Source organism: Cervus canadensis, chromosome 29, assembly GCF_019320065.1.
Source record: "Cervus canadensis isolate Bull #8, Minnesota chromosome 29, ASM1932006v1, whole genome shotgun sequence".
NCBI lineage: Eukaryota > Metazoa > Chordata > Mammalia > Artiodactyla > Cervidae > Cervus > Cervus canadensis.
Window position 1 is genome coordinate 17,512,858 of NC_057414.1, and position 21,404 is coordinate 17,534,261.

Here is a 21,404-nt window from a genome sequence, read left to right on the forward strand (position 1 = left end):
ACCATGAGCAGTTTGTCACTACTGAGAGTCCCTATGGGTTAAACCATTCTGATTACTGTTCCAGGCTTGTCTCTGTTACAGAAACCATGCTCACCTTGCCCCTGGCAGTGAGTGCCGCTACTTGGCCTCTGCCACAGCAGAATCTCATCATTACCTTTGAACTCAGGAAGCCAGTTTCTGTGGCAGCACCTCTCACCTTTATCCAGGCATAAAGCATGGCCACTGCAGTGCCTTTCAAGGATGCTGACACTCTCTTCACCAATGTGTTTCTCAGTGTCTTCTGAGACCTCCCATAGAGCCCAGTATGGAGCAGGTTAGCTTATCATAGGTGACATTAATATCATTCCAGTAACCTTTTCTAAATAAATCATTGGATTTTTTTCTTCCACATTACACCAAGAAATTGCTGGCATCCTAATTTTATAAGGCATGGGCTACTATTGAGCCAAGGTTTCAGATAACCAAGCAATTACAACCCCTTTGAGATGCATAATACCTGCTGCTGCTGCTGCTAAGTCACTTCAGTTGTGTCCGACTCTGTGCGACCCCATAGACGGCAGCCCACCAGGCTCCTCTGTCCCTGGGATTCTCCAGCAAGAACACTGGAGTGGGTTGCCATTTCCTTCTCTAATGCCTGCATGCCAAGTTGCTTCAGTCATGTCCGAGTCTGTGCTACCCTATGGACAGTGGCCCACCAGGCTCCTCCGTCCATGGGATTCTTTAGGCAAAAATACTGGAGTTATAATACCTAGATGCTGGTATATTGAATTCAGAATCTTTGATAAGTACACACATATCAATAAATCCAGGCTGATTTAATATTGCTTTATTTTCTCCTTGTCTGGCATCCTTAATATTACATTTTCCCCCCTCCTTGGCTAGCATCCTTTGAATTCATTCTGACACAAATTCTACAGGGTTTTGTTAAAATGCCTTCATCTCTTGAGGTATTGTGCGATCTAATTGCTGTTATGAATTCATAGCCAATGAAAAGTGGTGAAACTGGATATGAGAAAAGTTGAAATACCCTTGTTAGATAACTAACTTGGTTAGGCCTTTAAACCTGTGACCTTTAAAGCTTCCTGGCAGGGGAGTTTCTTTAGGGCTTGGAATTTTGGTGTGAAAAGAGTATACCTGGGTTGTCCCATATTGTCTCACCCTTGCTTCTCCTACATAGTCCAAAAGTCTGTTCTTTACATCTGTGTTTCTTTTGCTGTCTTGCATATAGGGTCATCATTACCATCTTTCTAAATTCCATATACATGCTTTAATACACTGCATTGGTGTTTCTCTTTCTGGCTTACTTTACTCTGTATAATAGGCTCCAGTTTCATCCACCTCATTAGAACTGACTCAAATACGTTATTTTTATAGTAATATTCCATTGTGTATATGTACAACTTCCTTATCCATTCATCTGCGATGGACATCTAGGTTGCTTCCATGTCCTGGCTGTTGTAAACAGAGCTACAGTGAACATTGGGGTGCACGTGTCTCTCTCAGATCTGGTTTACTTGGTGTGCACGCCTAGCAGTGGGATTGCTGGGTCGTGTGGCAGTTCTATTTCCAGTATTGGATGGGGTGAGGAGGGTGGTGGGAGGGGGTTTCAGGATAGTGGGGCACATGCATACCCATGGCTGATTTATGTCGATGTATGGCAAAAACCACAACACTATTGTAAAGTAATTACCTCCAATTAAAATAAATAAATAAAAAGAAGAATAAATCTGGGGGGAAAGGATTAGTATCAGGCCTAATAGTAGGCCTTCTGCCTAGGCATGTTCAGAGAGCAATGAATGATCTCAGTCAAAACTCTTTATAAAATAGCTAATAACCCCATCTCCTAATAAATGTACTAAAGAGATTTATTAGCCGAAATACAATGGAGAGTCCTTATCTATGAAAATTTCTATACAACAGGATTCTAACCTGTTGTATCTAGGTTGCTTGCAATAAATAAACCTAGAATTTATAGATTTGTAAGTGGGAGGCATTGCTGGCTGGAGTTGTATAGTTAACAGAATATGTGAGAAAAGGATCCACCGTAACTCAAAGATTCCTTCTGTGGAGAAAAGTTTCCACATACTTTGTTCAAAACACACCTCACATTTTAAGTCCCAGACCAGAATGTATCCTAATATAAGAGAGGAAAAACTTTTATACGAGTACCTACATTTCACAGATTTCTCCAAGGAAAACTTTTATCTGTACCTTGCGTGTGTGTGTGCATGCGTGCTAAGTTGCTTAATGCCTTAAATCATTAGTAAAGCTTCGTGTTGAGTAAGATCACAGAATCACATGAGATTCATGTGAGTCTGATTTGTCTCTTAAAGTTTGTATTGTGACGCATTTGGTTTGCTGATAAGTTATTTAAGATTTTCACATCTATATGGATCTATATATAGAAGAGTTTGGACTGTAGTTTTTGTTTCCTGTAACATCCCTATTGAGTTTGAGTATCAATGCTTTCGTTGGCTTCAAAAAACAAGTTAGATAAAATTCCCTCTATTCTCTGGAGGAGTTTGTTGAAGTTGAAATATTTCTTCCTTAAATGTTTGAAAAATTAACCATTGAAGGCAGCAAGACCTAGAGTTATTTTGTGAGTTATTTAAGATACAGAATCATGGAAAGAAGGAGACCAAGCACTGTCTAGGAGCTACACAGGTGTAGAAAACTGTCTGTTTGAAGGGAAGAAGTTTAAATTATATCTTCTTGGCCTCATTGTTTACCTATGGCTAAATATAGTTTTCTGGCCAGCAGGGTTTTTCATCTGTTCACCAAATATTTATAGAAAATTTACTGTGTGTCAGACATTCTAAAGAGAGCAAATATATAATCATAAAGAAGTATCATCCCTGATCTCATGAAGCTTATAGTCTATTTGGCGAAAACATATATTGAACAAAATACTGTTTACCTGAAATTGTATTGAGTCATATTAAAAAAAAAAAAGCAGTGAATATTTGTAATGGCTATTTTTGAAACTGAATGAGACCTGCCAAGCAATGTTGAGGGCTAAGCAGATGTGGAGAAAATAAATCAGTAAAGGAATCAGACCACATAGCTGTGTAGGCTTTTTTCTTTTTTTTTCATCCATGCTGCACAAAGCAGCAAGGAAGGTAAATTATTAGATCCATGTACTATTAAAGAATGGTTAGAGTAAAAAGATGAGATAATGAAGTCCCTGAAATTGTGAGTACATATGGTTCCCAAGGACAGTTCTGATCCAAGTTTAGTGCTTAGAAGTCAAGGTATTCTTTTTTTTTCCCCCCCAGATCCTGATTGTGATAGTGATTCTGTTTTGCTCATTTTTTCTCTGGATTTTATTAACTTACTGGAAAGACAGGTGGTTCACCATCGGGCTGTCACTGCAGGTAAGCACCATCCTTAATTGTAGCCCTGTCTGTCCAGATGTGTTCAGGCTGACTTTTGAATTTTCTCCCAGGTCTTTGCTCCCTACATACACCTGGGCAGCCTATCTGTGATGGTTTTGCTTTCGTGGCCTGTGGCCTTCTACTTGATTCATTTGGAAGGAGAAGGTATATCCTGTGGGGGGAACCTTTCCTGATTCTTCCAGCTCTGGCTTTAGCTAGTGTACTTCACTCAACCAAACAAGCTTGGTAGATAACCAGCATTGTAGCTTTTTGAAATTCATTTAGCTTACTTAGGCATGCTCCTTCTGGTCAAACTCACAACCCTACATGGACTGTCATAGCATTTCTCTGATCAAACATACCCTCTTCTAAAGAGGGATTCTCCATCTGGAAAAATGAGAATTTTCTCTCTGTTATTACAAATTAACTGCTTGGGAATAAATTGGAGTAGTTTTAGGGAGGGTAGAGGAAATTTTAATATTTTTGAACAGTGATGGTACAAGTCAGTTCTTTTAGGTTGTATTCCAATACTACTATTTTCAACTTAAGAACCAGGTGAAGATATCCCCTGGATACATCTTAGTCCTTCAAAGCAGGCCCTGATGAGTTCCTGTCACTTCTGAGGACTTCCACAGAAGCAGAAACGTCTCCTTCAGCCACTGTTCCCTCTGCATTCTTTGCCCTAATATCATGGAAACAAAGAATCAGAGCTGTATGTGAAACTATTTTGAGAATGGAGTTATCTCTCAGTCTCCTTACTGAGAAACTAGGAGGGCTTTCTGTCTGTGTCTCTTTTTTACTGATGGTTAGATAGGGAGTACTTGTTTCCCGAGTTGTGCAAGAAGGCAGGAAGGAGAAAAACTCAACTGATAGTGTTGCCATTGAGTGTTTATACATGTGGGTATGTGTACGTGGCCAGTGAATTTTAGGAAATGTTTTTTGGGAGCAAGAACTTAAAGGGGACAATAATGAATTCTTTTCTTTTTCATTTCCTGAATTTTAGCTAGAATGAGAAGATACCAGATTACAAATATTGAAAGAGAAAGAAACAAGAGGTGTAACATGCGCACAAAATTGAGAGGTTAGAGCTGGCAGATCTAAATTTGAAAGTGAAATAGGTGGTAATTTTTAAATGTTCAAATGGGTAAAATCCTCAGAGTAAAAATACTCTAAAACAGTAAGTGTTGGGGAATGGCCAGTGATAACAGGTATTATGGTCAGACAGTATGTGTGTGTGTCTCAAAGAGGGGTGGGAAGAGTGAAGTATCTATTATTTACTGAGGATCTGTGACAAGTCAACACTGTCATATCAATTATATGAGATAGATGTTAGTAGCAAAATAGCGCCACTATTCAGAATGAAGAAAATGAAGACCCAAAGAGGTTAAACAACATGTCTGAGTTACAAAATTAGAAAATAGTAAATTCTGGCTTTGAATGTGGATGTCTTTCAACTAGTGTCTCTTCCACTATCACTCACTGTCTTCAATACGGGGCATTTTAGGCTGACCTTTAAGGGCTTGAGGGCTTTGTCAGAACCAACCAAACTCCTCCTCCTCCTTAGAAGTTATTCCTTAACATTCCCTCTCCTTCCTGCCTCCTGTACAATTCATTCCCTTGTAAATTTGCATTTATAATAATTTTGACTTAATAATAAACTTTTATTTGGATAGTTCTTCACTTTCAAATCACTGAAAGAATATGGGGATGTGACAGAAATAGACAGTAAATCAGTGAGTCTACAGATGCAGTGAACCCAAGTACTAAGTATTTACTTACTGTTCTTTTGCGGATAGTTACTTGCTTAGGATGGTTCTCCATTCCTCTTTTACTTTTTGTCACTTTCTCCTTCCAACTTTTTCAGCTTTACAAGTGGCTATTGGGTTGCCCTTTGTTCTTATACTTTTGTGTCTCTATGTGGTGCCATTGGGGATTTATTCTCCCTGCGTTCAAGAGAAGGATAAATTAGGACCCAAGCCATACTTCTTCGGACATAGAGGTGCGGGCATGGTAGGTCTGAGCATGATGGATGTTGGTGAGTACAGGTGTGCGTGGGTGTGGAGGGCACATCAGATCCTTGGAACTGCCTGGAAAAGAAAAGGAGTTGACTTGAGATGACAAGAATAAGGAGTTAAATGTAGAGATTGGACTTGAACCCAGGTCACCTAATTCTCTGTCCATTTCTCTTTATTGTGTCTCAGTGACATTGCTTCAGATGAGCAGAGTCTCCAAATCAGATTTGAACAAAGAGCCAAGGGAGTCAAACTCTCTTCCTAAAGTCCTTTCTTACTGGGTCCCCTCCCTAACCTAAAAGGGATGTTGGCAGAAAAGACTGAAATTAAAGGCCTGATGTCCTTTTCTTCCACAGCTGGGGCCTGAGAATACCATGATGTCCTTTGAGAAAGCTGTTGAATATGGGGCCCATGGACTGGAGAGTGATGTACAAATAAGGTAGGAAAGAAGGGACCAGGGTGGGAGGAGAAAAGACCAGTGGATGACTCCAGCCTGGCCCAAGCTGTAGAGAGGGCAAGCCCTGGGAGTTTCTCCCTTATTCACCTGGTACATCTGAACATAACACACGTACATGAATCACTTCTCCTTTACAGACCACATATCTGCACCCCTGCATTCTCAATCACAGGCTCATAAATCACACACTCTATATAGTCTCCACACATAGCTCAAATTTGTCCTCCCTGCAAACATCCTTGCAGCTTACCTCTGTGCCCTACCTTAGCAGTCTGTTTAGCTAACATCTCCTCGGCATCGCCTGTGTTCCTACTATATCCTTCTTCTGAGCGCTAGTGAGAGGCAGAGGAGTGAGACAGAGTCGTGCCTAAGAGCTGTTTGCAGCCAGTGAAGGAGACATGGCATGTTTACAAATAAACCCAGCATAGGACCATTCGTGGTGAGTGCCTTCCAGAGAAGAGTAAGGCAGATGCAGTAGAACCTCAGTGGAGGAGGAAGAGGCCACCTCCTCTTTTGAGAAAAATGATCTGTTTGCTCAGAACAGTGTTTGGGTTGAACCTTGAAGGAAAAATAGTATCTTCCCAAGCAGAGATGGAGAACGAGGATATTCTGGGCAGAGGCAACGGCTTAGTTAAAGGCATCCAAAGGAGAAATAGCAAGTTTGTAGATCCGTGAGCTAGACTGTATGGATGCCAAGAGTAATCCACTTCAGGGACACCGGGGGGCAAGGCTTACTGAGATTTGATCACAGAGATCCCTAAATGTGTACTGGGCAGCCATGGTAGGTTTTAGAGAACAGATTAGCTTATTGTTTTAGAGGACTTGTCTGAGAATCTGTGAGGGAGAATTGTCATAGATTTGGACAGTAGACTCTAGCAATGTCCAAGGGACAACACAGGAAGACTTGGATCATAGCAGGGATGAGGACATATCAGATGCTTTTCTGTAGAATGTATATACTTGGGCAGCCAAAAGTAGAGACAAACCATCGGATGGTTATATTAGAGAATGTGGCATGTACTACTCCCTTCCCAGCCTTCTGTGAGGCAAACAGAAAAGAAATGAACATCCTATTTCACAGTGAAGCACTGTGGTTTGAACCTGAATTCAAAGAAGAGAAATGTATTGCTGAGGACGTAAGACTGGAATGTACATGATAAAGCCAGAACTAGAACTAGATTTCCTGACCCCAGACTAGGGTTCTTGCCATTACCTAACAGTGATGTTACCCATCTGTTCCATGCAAGCTATCTGAATCAGATTGAAACTGGATGTTCTTTCAGAGCTTCTAGGTTCATTGTGCAAGTGCCTCATGGTCATGACCTAAGGTGGTCGTGGTGCTGAGACAATGAGCTCCTGGCACATTGACTTTCTCTCTTGTCTTGTGACTTCAACTTCAGTGTAGATGATCCTCCCAACCCTTTAGTTTCTCTGTGTGTTGATGTCTTCATTTCCAATGTCTACTTCTACATACCTCCATCATGTTGATGGTCATAGTTTACACTTCATCATTAATAAAAATTGCATAGTACTCATAGTCTAGTCAGAACAGGAATACCACAGCAGTACCTAGAACAGGAAAATGTAATATCAAGAATTACCAAGTAGTAAAAAGCTGTTAAGTAATAAAAGAGGAAATCAGGACTGTGGAAATGCACAAGTAGCAGCTATTAGAACTTCTACACATCCTACCCTATTCTTTCCAAGATTTACGAACACATGAAAAAAAAAATAAAAAATTCGAAAAAATTCACAAAACTTCTGACAGAAGGCTCTGAAACGTGAAGTAATGAAGGTGAACTGGCTGGGTTCATAAGACTGAAGGAACTTCCTAGTATTAAAGCAAGTTTCCCTGTTGGTAATTTTTGTTTTTTTCCTCATATATCCTGACGTGACCTCTGAAGAAACCTGTACAGAGACATCTACAGCTGCAGAGGGAAAAAAAAAGCCCTACAAAAATCTGCTTTTTCTAGCCAGAGAATTGGCATTAGGGTCACCCAGCAGGCTATAAATGTTTTTACCATACCAGTCCTACTCAGGGGAACACAACAGAAAAGCACTCTCCTCTGTCTCACAGCATGAGACTGTGGCCCTGAAGGGAATGAGCAGACCCCTGTAATGACTTCTGCCTTTATGTCAGAAGTGGTACTCCTCTCTGGTCTCTGCCTACTTAAGGGTAGAGGGAGAATTACTGAGAGACGTTTTCTAGAGAAAGTGATTTTTTTCTGGTAAAATATATTTAGCATAAAAATTACCATGTTAACTATTAAAAAAATTTTTTTAAATTGGAGTGTAGTTGGGCTTCCCAGGTGGTGCTAGTGGTAAAGAACCCACCTGCCAATGCAGGAGACTTAAGAGATTTGGGTTCAATCCCTGAGTTGGGAAGAGGCCCTGGAGAAGGGCATGGCAACCCGCTCCAGTATTCTTGCCTGGAGAATCCCATGGACAGAGGAGGTTGGCAGGCTATAGTCTGCAGGGTTGCAAAGAGTCTGACATGTCTGAAACGGCAGAACTCATGGTTGATTTGCAGTGTTGTGTTAGTTTCAGGTGAATCTGGTGCACATATACAGACATCTACTCTTTTTATTGCTTACTCACTAAGTCCTGTCTGACTCTTTTGTTACCCCATGGACTGTAGCCCACCAGGCTCCTCTGTCCATGAGATTTCCCAGGCAAGAATTCTGGATTGATTGCCATTTCCTTCTCTAGGGTATCTTCCTGATCCAGGGATCAAAGCCACATCTCTAGCTTTGCAGGCAGATTCTTTACCACTGAGCCACCAGAGAAGCCCAATCTACTTTTTAGAGTACAGTTTAATGGCATTCAGTATATTCGCCTTGTTTTGCTACCGTCACCACCATCCATCTCTACAACTTTTTCATCTCCTCAAGCTGAAACTCTGTACCTATTCAATAATAGCTCCTTCATCTCCCCTCCACCCAAACCCTGACAACCACTATCCTATTTTTCTCTATAAATTTAACTATTTTAGTTATCTCATATAAGTATAATTGTTCAATATTATTTTATGTCTGACTCCTTTCACTGTGAAATTGAGTGAAGTGAAAGTCGCTCAGTCGTCTCTGACTTTTTGCGACCCCATGGACTATACAGCCCATGGAACTCTCCATGCCAGAATACTGGAGTGGGTAGCCTTCTCTCCTCTAGGGGATCTTCCCAATCCAGGGATCAAACCCAGGTCTCCAGCATTGCAGGTGGATTCTTTACCAATTGAGCCAGAAGGGAAGCCCAAAGGGATGAAAGTGAAAGTCACTCAGGCGTCTCCGACTCTTTGTGACCCCATGGACTGTACAGTCCATGGAATTCTCCAGGCCAGAATACTGGAGTGGGTAGTCTTTCCCACTCCAGGGAAGATCCAGGGGATCTTCCCAACCCAGGGACTGAACCCAGGTCTCCCACATTGCAGGCAGATTCTTTACCTGCTGAGCTACTAGGGAAGCCCCATTTCACTTTGCCGTAGGACAAATTCATCTGTACTGTAAACAGATGACAGAATTTCCTTCATTTTAAAAAATTCTGTTAAAAAGCATATAAAATTGACCATCTTAAATGTCTTTAAGTATCCAGTTCAGTAATTTTAAGTATATATGCATTGCTGCGAAACAAATCTCTGGAACTTTTTTGACTTGCAGATCTGAAATCCTGTACCCATTAAACAACTTCCCTTTACTTCTTCTTCAGTCCTGGATAACCACCATTCTACCTTTTGTTTCTATGAATTTGACTATCTTAGATACCACATATAGGTGGAATCATACAGTATTTATCTTTTTGTGACTGTTTTATTTAATTTAGCATAATGTCCTCAAGGTTCATCCATCTTGTGGCATGCAACAGAATTTACATCCTTTTTTAGACTGAATAATATTCTAATGTATATATATATGCCACATTTTGCTTATCCACTTATTTGCTGAAAACATTTGGTTTTCTTCCACCTGTTGGCTATTTTGAATAATGCTGCTATGAACATGAATGTACAACTATCTTTTAAAGAATCTTCTTTCAGTTCTTTTTAGTATATACCCCGAAGTGGAATTGCAGGATCACACAATAATTCTGTATTTAATTTTTGGAGGCCCTGCCATACTGGAGAAAGGAAGTCTAAAAACCTGTATATAAAATCCTGTGCAGATATTCGTATAACATGTACGTGAAACCGCACAGACATAACAGAGCAGAAGAGGTAATAATTAAACATTGGTTTGGAATACCATCCATGTTTTAGATTGAACTCTGGGTAGTACATACAGACCAGGGGAGCACTGCAAAGCCTCTTTGAAAACCAAATTGTAATTTGAACCACAGCTTTTATTTTTATTTTTTTATTAGTTGGAGGCTAATTACTTCACATTTCAGTGGGTTTTGTCATACATTGATATGAATCAGCCATAGATTTACACGTATTCCCCATGAGCCAGGACATGTACTTTGAACCAAAATAGGTTAGTTCAGTTCAGTTCAGTTCAGTCGCTCAGTCGTGTCCGACTCTTTGTGACCCCATGAACTGCAGCACACCAGGCCTCCCTGTCCATCACCAACTCCCAGAGTTTACTCAAACTCGTGACCATTGAGTCGGTGATGCCATCCAGCCATCTCATCCTCTGTCGTCCCCTTCTCCTCCTGCCTCCAATCCCTCCCAGCATCAGGGTCTTTTCCAATGAGTCAACTCGTCTCATGAGGTGGCCAAAGTATTGGAGTTTCAGCTTTAGCATCAGTCCTTCCAATGAACACCCAGGACTGATCTCCTTCAGGATGGACAGGTTGGATCTCCTTGCAGTTCAAGAGACTCTCAAGAGTCTTCTCCAACACCACAGTCCAAAAGCATCAATTCTTCGGTGCTCAGCTTTCTTCACAGTCCAACTCTCACATCCATACATGACCACTGGAAAAACCATAGCCTTGACTAGACAGACCTTTGTTGGCAAAGTAATGTCTCTGCTTTTTAATATGCTATCTAGGTTGGTCATAACTTTCCTTCCAAGGAGTAAGCGTCTTTTAATTTCATGACTGCAGTCACCATCTGCAGTGATTTTGGAGCCCAAAAAAATAAAGTCAGCCACTATTTCCACTGTTTCCCCATCTATTTCCCATGAAGTGATGGGACCAGATGCCATGATCTTAGTTTTCTGAATGTTGAGCTTTAAACCAACTTTTTCACTTTCCTCTTTTAGTTTCATCAAGAGGCTCTTTAGTTCCTCTTCACTTTCTGCCATAGGGTGGTGTCATCTGCATATCTGAGGTTATTGATATTTCTCCTGGCAATCTTGATTCCAGCTTGTGCTTCCTCCAGCCCAGAGTTTCTCATGATATATTCTGCATATAAGTTAAATAAGCAGGGTGACAGTATACAGCCTTGATGTACTCCTTGTCCTATTGGGAACCAGTCTGTTGTTCCATGTCCAGTTCTAACTGTTGCTTCCTGACCTGCATAAAGGTTTAACTAACTGTTAAAAGCAATTTCAACGGGAACCAGAATCTCCAAGTATTCTTAATGGCTAGGATATGATCCAAAATTTTCATCATACCAAAACCTACAAAAATCTCAACTTGAACGAGAAAGGGTAATTAATAGATGTCAACAGAAAAGAAAGAAGTGTTTGAATTATTATCTTAAAAAAATTAAAGCATCTATCATAAAATTTCTCTAACAGAGAATTAAGATGCAAAGAGCCAACTCATTGGAAGAGACCCTGATGCTGGGAAAGATAGAAGGCAGGAGGAAAAGGGAATGGCAGAGGATGAAATGGTTGGACACCAACCATTGGGTGGACATGAGTTTCAAAAAACTCCAGGAGATGGTGAAAGTCAGGGAAGCCTGATGTGCTATAGTCCATGGGGATGCAAAGTGTTGGACAAAGTGAAAGTCACTCAGTGTCCGACTCTTTGCGACCCCATGGAGAAGTCCATGGAATTCTGCAGGCCAGAATATTGGCGTGAGTAGCTGTTCCCTTCTCCAGGGGATCTTCCCAACCCAGGGATCAAACCCAGGTCTCCCACATTCCCAGAATATTCTTTACCATCTGAGCCACCAGGGAAGCCCAGACAAGTATCTGACAAAGTTAGTACATAAGACTCACTCTGTGCTTAGTCACTCAGTCATGTCTGACTCTTTGTGACCCCATGAATTGTAGCCCAAGAGTTGTACGTGACTTACTGAATGAAGAGCAACAAATAGGTAGATTAAAATTAAGGAATGGAAAAAATATACAAGTCAGAGATGGAGTAGTTATATTAATATTTGATAAAGTAAACTTCAGAGCAAAGAAAACCAGAAGAAACAAGGGGCATTACATAATGACTTTAAAACAGTAAATTCATCAAGAGGACATAACAATTCTGAATATATGAACCCAAGAATAGAACTCCAATGTACATAAAGCAAACCTGACAAATCTAAAGGAGAAATAGATAAACCTATAACTATAGTTGAGAACAACAATACCTTTCTCTTAGTAACTGATGTAAAGACTAAACAAAACTATTAAAGATACAAGATGGTGCTGAACTATGCCATCAGCCAACAAGATCTGTGTGACATTGATAGAAACCTCAGTGCAGGAACGGCAGAAGACATGTTCTTTCCCTGTGTTCGCAAATCATATAATATAGACTGTACCTGCCCGCCCCCCCCCGCAAAAAAAACCCTCAGCAAATTTAAATGTACTGAAATCAAACAGAATGAGTACTCTGACCACAACAGGATCACACTAGAAATGAATAACAAAGTTAACAAGAAAATCTCCAAACACTTGGTAACTAAACAAATCCACTTCTAGATAACTCATGAGCTAAAGAGAATGTCTCCTGTGTTTGACATGTGATTTGCAAAAATTTCATTCTGTTGTGAGTTCTCTTTCATTTTCTTGATGCCATTTGATTTTGACAAAGATGCAGAGCAATTCATTGACCACTGCCTCACACCATATATATATATGTTAACTCAAAAAGGATCAGTGACATAAATGTAAGAGGTGAAGGCATAAAACTCTTAAAAGAAAATACAAGGGTAAATCATGATCTTGGGTTTCAGAGTGGATAATAGCCAAAAGTTGGAAACAAACCAAGGATCCATCAGCAAGTGAATTAATAAATAAAATATGGTGTGTATATATATTTTCATATATATATATATTTAATGGAATATTATTCAGGCATAAAAATGAATAAGGTCTGCTACAACAGGGTTGTTGCAATATGGATGAACCTTGAAGACAATGTGAAAGTGAAAAGTCACTCAGTTGTGTCCAACTCTTTGCAACCATGGAATTTTCCAGGCCAGAATACTGGAGTGGATAGCCTTTCCCTTCTCTAGGGGATCTTCCCGACCCAGGGATCAAACCCAGGTCTCCCTCATTGCATGCAGATTCTTTACCAACTGAGCTATCAGGGAAGATGAAAACAATATGCTAAGGTGAAACTAGCTAGAAATGAAAAGATACAGTATAACTCTGTGTGTATGAAATATCTACAGTAGGCAAATTTGTAGAGACAGAAAGTAAACTAAAGTTACCAGAACTAGGGGGAGGGAGGACTGGGGAGTTACTTAACAGTTACAGGGTTTCTGTTTGCAGTAATAGGAAGTTTTAGAACTAGGTAATATTGATGTCTGTGTAACATTGCATATGCAAGCAGTGCCACACTGAATAGTTAAAATGCTCTTAAAATGGCAACTTTTATGTTTTATATATTTTACCACGATGAATATAAATGAAAAAAGGTAAACACTGGAAGAAAAACAGCCTTTCAATAGAGTCCCAGAGCAGCGAGACATCAGATACAATAAAAGTGACCCTCAACCTAATCCTCATGGTCTAGAAGGGAAATAAGTAGAAAAACTGAAAATTGATTATGGACTTAAACACAAAATGTAGAATTAAAAAATATTTAGAAGACCAAAGAGGGGAAAATCTTTGGGATGTAGGGCTGGCAAAGTGTTCTTAGACTTTATACCAAAAGCACTATTCGTGAAATGAAAAAAAATCATAAAGGGATCTCAAAGTAAAACACTTCTGTGAAAGATCTTGTGAGGAGGATAAGAAGAAAAGTATCAGATGAAGAGCCAATATTTGTAAAATGTGTATCTGGCAAAAGGCTTGTATCTAAAATATATATAGGAAACACTGAAACTCAACAGGATAAAAAAAATTCCAAACAATCCAGTTAGAAAATTAATAAACAGCCACTTTACCTGAAAGGATACACAGATAGCAAATAGGCACATGAGAAGATGTTCAACTTCATTAGATACTAGGAAAATGAAAACTTCTATCACTACTCACTTATCAGAATGGCTAAGTTTAACAAATAATGATATCTCCTAATGATGATAGATAAACTGGATCACTTACACATTACTGGCAGAAATGTAGAATGGTATAACTGCTCTGGTAAGTTTGGCACTTTCTTAAAATACCAAATATGTACTTACCGTACAACCCAGAAATCACACTACTGCAAATTTATTCTGGGGGAGGGGGGGAAACTTGATGTTCATACAAAGACCTTTATGTTAGTGTTCATAGCAGCTTTATTTATAATGAGCAATATCTGCACAACCCCACTGTTCTTCAAGAGGTTCAAGAGGTAAATGATCAGACTGTGTTATAGCCATACCATGAAATACTACTCAGCAATAAAAAGGAATGATCTACTGATACATGCAACAGTTTGGATGAGTCTCATGGGAACTGTGCTGCACGAAAAAAGCTACTCTCTAAAGGTTACTTACTATATGCTTTCTTTATTATATAATTTTCAAAATGATAAAATTAAGTGATTGGAAATAAATCAGTGGTTGCCTGGAATGATGAAGGGGAGAGAGCATGGTGGCTGTGGCTATAAATGATAAAAATTGCTTTCACATCTTTACTGCTTTGCCTCTTGACTGTGGTGGTTGTCACCTGAATCTGTCCATATGATAAAATGAGCACATACACATACAAAGTAAATGTAAAACTAATGAAATCTGAATAACATCAGTGATTTTATCAATATCAATTTCCTTGCAACATTGTGCTATAGTCAAGACGTCACTGTTGGGGAAATCTCATGGTACTATTTCTTACAAACCCAAGTGAATCTATAGTTATCTCAAAATAGAAATTTTTAAGCAGAAAAGAATGCCATCAGCTTTAAAAAAAACCCAGACAATCTGATTATAAAGTTTATAGGAAAGATAGGGGAACTAGGATAGCTATACAAATAGTGATAAAGAAGAATAAAGTTAGAGGAATCACACTGTTATTTCAAGACATACTGTCTAGCCACAGTAATCTGAACAATGTAGTAATAGAGAAGGATCAGACATGCACATCAGCTCAACAGGATAGGGATTCCAGAAACAGATGCCAGTACATCAACCCGTGTATGTGTCTGTTTTTTTTTTTAACCAAAGGTTGAAGATCAGTAAAGTAAAGACAGTCTTTCTAATAAATGGCATTGGCACACTTGGACTTGCATTGTGGAGGTGAGAGTAGTGGAGAACCTCATCCTTTACCTCATACCTTATACAAAAAGTAGCTCAAAATAAATAATAGATCTAAATGTAAAACTCCAAAACTTTGACAAGAAACCATAGGAAAAAAATCTTTGTGAGCTTGGATTAGGTGAAGATATGACACTACAAACACGTGCCATAAAGAAAAACTGTAAAATTAAAATTTATGAAAATAAACATTTGTCTTTACCCTGTGAAGAAACAAAATGCAGACTGGGGGAAAATATTTGCAAACCTACGTGCAACATAGGACTTGTGTGCAGAATATGAGAATTCTATCCACTGAGCAGTAAAGAAACAAGCCCTTTATAAAGTGGGCTTCTGATGCCTGCTTGGCACTTCACCCAAGAAAATACACAGATGGCAATCAAGAACATGAAATATGGATAACACCATTAGCCATTAGAGAAAAGCAAATTAAAGTCATCATAAGATATCACTATACACAAATATAATGGTTGGGGAAAATATATTAGCTAGCAAATACTGGCAAGGATGCAGACAGCTGAATGAATCTCTTATATATTGTGGAGGATTGTAAAATAGTGTCGCCACTCAAATATAGTTTGGCAGTTTCTTGTAAAGTTAAACATTCACTTACCATATTAGCCACATTTTAAAAAATTACTTATTTTTAATTGGAGGATAATTGTTTCACAATCTTGACTTCTGCCATACATCAACATGAATCAGCCATAGGTCCCCTCCCTATTGAATCACCCTCCCACCTTACCCCATCCCATCCTTCTAGGTTGTCACAGAGCACCAGGTTTGAGCTCCTTGTATCATACGGCAAATTCCCACTGGCTATAAATTTTGCATAGAGTAATATATATGTGTCTATGCTAGAGTCTCAATTTGTCTCACCTTCTCATTGCCTCACTGTGTCCACAAAGTCTGTTTTCTATTGTGGCCCTGCGAATAGGTTCATTAATTTCAGTTTTCTAGATTCCATATATATGCGTTAATATATGATATTTGGTTTTCTGACTTCACTCTATATAACAATCTCTTAGGTTCATCCCCTTCATTTAAATTGACTCAAATGTGTTCCTGGTTTTGGTTAAGTAATATTCTATTTTATATATATACCACAGCTTCTTTATCCGTTCATCTGTCGCTGGATCTAGGTTGCTTCCCAATCCTAGCTATTGAATGTTTGTACACATGTGTATGTGTATGTATGCTCAAAGTTTACAGGTTAGAGCTGGCAAATCTAGATTTGAAAGGACCTAGGTGGTAATTTAAAAATGTACAAATGGGTAAAATCCTCAGAGGACTAAAATTGTTAAGTGTTGGGGAATAGCCAGTGATTACAGGTATTATGGCCAGGCTCTGTGTGTCTGTGTGTCTGCTTAAGGGAGGGGTTGGGGAAGAGACAGAAGTACCTCCTGAGGACCTGTGATAAGTCAGCACTGCCTCTCAATTATATGGGATGCATGTGTCTTTTTCAATCATGGTTTTCTAAGATTATATGCCCAGTAGTGGGATTGCTGGCTCATATCATAGTTTTATTCCTAGTGTTTTTGAGGAAGCTCCATACTCTTCATCATAGTGACTGTATCAGTTTACATTCCTGCCAACAGTGCAAAAGGGTTCCCTTTTCTCTGCACACTCTCCAGCATTTATTGTTTGTAGACTTTTTGATGATGGCCATTCTGACCAGTGCAGGGTGATATCTCATTGTAGTTTTGATTTGCACTTCTCTAATAATAAAATTTTCCTGTGTTTATTAGCCATCTGTTGTCTTTATAATCTTTTTTGGAGAAATATCTGTTTAGGACTTCTGCCCACTTTTTGATTGGGTTGTTTGTTTTCTGGTATTGAGCTGCATGAGCTGCTTGTTTGTTTTATGGATTAATCCTTGTCAGTTTCATTTGCTATTATTTTCTCATATTCTGAGGGTTGCCTTTTCACCTTGTGTATAGTTTCCTTTGCTGTGCAAAAACTTTTAACTTTAATTGCGTCCCACTTGTTTATTTTTATTTTCGTTACTCTAGGAGGTGGGTCCTAGAGGTCCTGTGATTTATGTCAAAGTGTGTTCAGCTGATGTTTTCCTCTATAAGTCTAACATTTTATTTGAGAGCTTTTGAAAAGTAGTTAATGCCCTTTTTAGTTAATTAAATACTTTAGATGTCTTAAACTGCAGTTATAAATTTAATATATTTCTTTTTTAGGTACCCAGTAGTCTGATTTCAATCTTTTCAAAATACTTAAGTAACTCATATAAATCTAACATGTTAGATGCATAACTATATTGATTTTAATGCTTTTATATCTTTCAAATTATTTTGTAAATGTAGTAAGATTTTATTTTATAATCATAAATCTCAGTCAGTTGCTCTGTTTCACATTTTAAATTGAAGTTACAAAGGTAAACTGGGCCCAAATATAAAATTACCTGAAATACCCAAAGATTTATTTTTTTAACTAATTTATTTTTAATTGAAGGATAATTGCTTTACAGAATTTTGTAATTTTCTGTCAAACTTCAACATGAATCAGCCATATATATGCCCCCTCTCTCTTGAACTTTCTTCCCACCTCCATCCCCATCCATCCCTATAGGTTGACACAGAGCCCCTGTCTGAGTTTCCTGAGTCATGTAGCAAATTCCCATTGACTATCTGTTTTACATATCTAAATACACAGGTTTCTTTTTTTGTTTGTTTGTTTTTTTTGTTTTTTTTAATTTTTTTATTAGTTGGAGGCTAATTACTTCACAACATTTCAGTGGGTTTTGTCATACATTGACATGAATCAGCCATAGATTTACACTTATTCCCCATCCTGATCCCCCGTCCCACCTCCCTCTCCACTCGATTCCTCTGGGTCTTCCCAGTGTACCAGGCCCGAGCACTTGTCTCATGCATCCCACCTGGGCTGGTGATCTGTTTCACCATAGATAGTATACATGCTGTTCTTTTGAAACATCCCACCCTCACATTCTCCCACAGAGTTCAAAAGTCTGTTCTGTATTTCTGTGTCTCTTTTTCTGTTTTTGCATATAGGGTTATCGTTACCATCTTTCTAAATTCCATATATATGTGTTAGTATGCTGTAATGTTCTTTATCTTTCTGGCTTACTTCACTCTGTATAAGGGGCTCCAGCTTCATCCATCTCATTAGGACTGGTTCAAATGAATTCTTTTTGATGGCTGAGTAATATTCCATGGTGTATATGTACCACAGCTTCCTTATCCATTCGTCTGCTGATGGGCATCTAGGTTGCTTCCATGTCCTGGCTATTATAAACAGTGCTGCGATGAACATTGGGGTGCACGTGTCTCTTTCAGATCTGGTTTCCTCGGTGTGTATGCCCAGGAGTGGGATTGCTGGGTCATATGGCAGGTCTATTTCCAGTTTTTTAAGAAATCTCCACACTGTTTTCCATAGTGGCTGTACTAGTTTGCATTCCCACCAACAGTGTAAGAGGGTTCCCTTTTCTCCACACCCTCTCCAGCATTTATTGCTTGTAGACTTTTGGATAGCAGCCATCCTGACTGGCGTGTAATGGTACCTCATTGAGGTTTTGATTTGCATTTCTCTGATAATGAGTGATGTTGAGCATCTTTTCATGTGTTTGTAGCCATCTGTATGTCTTCTTTGGAGAAATGTCTGTTTAGTTCTTTGGCCCATTTTTTGATTGGGTCATTTATTTTTCTGGAATTGAGCTTCAGGAGTTGCTTGTATATTTTTGAGATTAATCCTTTGTCTGTTTCTTCATTTGCTATTATTTTCTCCCAATCTGAGGGCTGTCTTTTCACCTTACTTATAGTTTCCTTTGTAGTGCAAAAGCTTTTAAGTTTCATTAGGTCCCATTTGTTTAGTTTTGCTTTTATTTCCAATATTCTGGGATGTGGGTCATAGAGGATCCTGCTGTGATTTATGTCGGAGAGTGTTTTGCCTATGTTCTCCTCTAGTAGTTTTATAGTTTCTGGTCTTACATTTAGATCTTTAATCCATTTTGAGTTTATTTTTGTGTATGGTGTTAGAAAGTGTTCTAGTTTCATTCTTTTACAAGTGGTTGACCAGTTTTCCCAGCACCACTTGTTAAAGAGGTTGTCTTTTTTCCATTGTATATCCTTGCCTCCTTTGTCAAAGATAAGGTGTCCATAGGTTCGTGGATTTATCTCTGGGCTTTCTATTCTGTTCCATTGATCTATATTTCTGTCTTTGTGCCAGTACCATACTGTCTTGATGACTGTGGCTTTGTAGTAGAGTCTGAAGTCATGCAGGTTGATTCCTCCAGTTCCATTCTTCTTTCTCAAGATTACTTTGGTTATTCGAGGTTTTTTGTATTTCCATACAAATTGTGAAATTATTTGTTCCAGTTCTGTGAAAAATACCATTGGTAGCTTGATAGGGATTGCATTGAATCTATAGATTGCTTTGGGTAGTATAGCCATTTTGACAATATTGATTCTTCCAATATCCATGAACATGGTATATTTCTCCATCTGTTTGTTTCCTCTTTGATTTCTTTCATCAGTGTTTTATAGTTTTCTATGTAGGTCTTTGGAACAAGCCTCTTTTAATTTCACAGCTACAGTCACAGTCTGCAATGATTTTCGAGCCCAGGAAATAAAGTCTGTCACTGTTTCCATTGTTTCCCCATCTATTTGCCATGAAGTGATAGGAACGCATGCCATGATCCTTGTTTTTTGGATGTTGAGCTTTAAGACAGCTTTTTCTCTCTCCTGTTTCATTTTCACCAAGAGACTCTTTAGTTCCTCTTTGCTGTTGCCATAAAAGTGGTGTCATCTGCATGGATTATTGGTATTTCTCCCAGCAATCTTGATTCCAGCTTATGCCTCATCCAGCCTGATATTTCGCATGATGTACTCTGCATAGAAGTTAAATAAGCGGAGTGACAATATACAGCTTTAATGTACTCCTTTCCAAATTTGGAACCAGTCTGTTGTTCCATGTGTGGATCTAACTGTTGCTTCTTGACATGCATACAGATTTCTCAGGAGGCAGGTAAGGTGGTCTGGTATTCCCATCTCTTGAAGAATTTTCCACAGATTGTTGTGATCCACACAGTCAAGGCTTTGGCATAGTCAATGCAGCAGAAATAGATATTTTTCTGGAACTCTCTTGCTTTGTCAATGATTCAGTGGATGTTGGCAATTTGATCTCTGGTTCCTCTGCCTTTTCTAAATCCAGCTTAAACATCTGGAAGTCAGTTTACATACTGCTGAAGCCTGGCTTGGAAAATTTTGAGCATTACTTTGTGAGCATGTGAGATGAGTGCATTTGTGTTGTAGTTTCAACATTTTTGGCATTGCCTTTCTCTGGGATTAGAATGAAAACTGACCTTTTCCAGTCCTGTGGCCACTGCTGAGTTTTCCAAATTTGCTGGCATATGGAGTGCAGCACTTTCACAGCATCATCTTTTAGGATTTGAAATAGCTCAACTGGAATTCCATCACCACCACTAGCTTTCTTCATACTGATGCTTCCTAAGACTCACTTGACTTCAGACTCCAGGATGTCTGACTCTATGTGAGTAATCACAGCATTATGGTTATCTGGGCCATGAAGACCTTTTTTTGTATAGTTCTTCTGCACATCCTTCCCACCTCTTGTTAATATTTTCTGCTTCTGTTAGGTCCACACAATTTCTGTCCTTTATTGTGCCCATCTTTGCATGAAACAGTCCCTTGGTATCTCTAATTTTATTGAAGAGATCTCTAGAGTTTCCCATTCTGTTGTTTCCTCTATTTCTTTGCACTGACCACTGGGGAATGCTTTCTTATGTCTCCTTGCTATTCTTTGGAACTCTGCATTCAAATGGGTATATCTTTCCTTTTCTCCTTTTACTTTAACTTCTCTTCTCAGCTATTTGTAAGGCCTCCTTAGACAACCATTTTGCCTTTTTGCATTTCTTTTTCTTGGGGTTGGTCTTGATGACTGCTTCCTGTACAATGTCACAAACCTTTGTCCATAGTTTTTCAGACACTGTGTCTATCAGATGTAATCCCTTGAATCTGTTTGTCACTTCCACTGTGTAACTGTAAGGGATTTGATTTAGGTCC

General features: G+C 39.0%; 1 protein-coding gene across 1 annotated transcript in view; it reads left to right on the forward strand.

Annotated features, from left to right (window-relative positions):
* Nucleotides 1–21,404, forward strand: part of LOC122431460 (glycerophosphodiester phosphodiesterase domain-containing protein 4-like) — a 108,250-nt gene that overhangs the window by 18,440 nt on the left and 68,406 nt on the right. Inside the window, exons 5-9 of the mRNA XM_043452790.1 lie at nucleotides 3,276–3,374; nucleotides 3,446–3,539; nucleotides 4,378–4,455; nucleotides 5,239–5,384; nucleotides 5,743–5,825. Coding sequence (XP_043308725.1) covers nucleotides 3,276–3,374; nucleotides 3,446–3,539; nucleotides 4,378–4,455; nucleotides 5,239–5,384; nucleotides 5,743–5,825 — 500 coding nt within the window. The remainder of the gene's footprint in view (nucleotides 1–3,275; nucleotides 3,375–3,445; nucleotides 3,540–4,377; nucleotides 4,456–5,238; nucleotides 5,385–5,742; nucleotides 5,826–21,404) is intronic.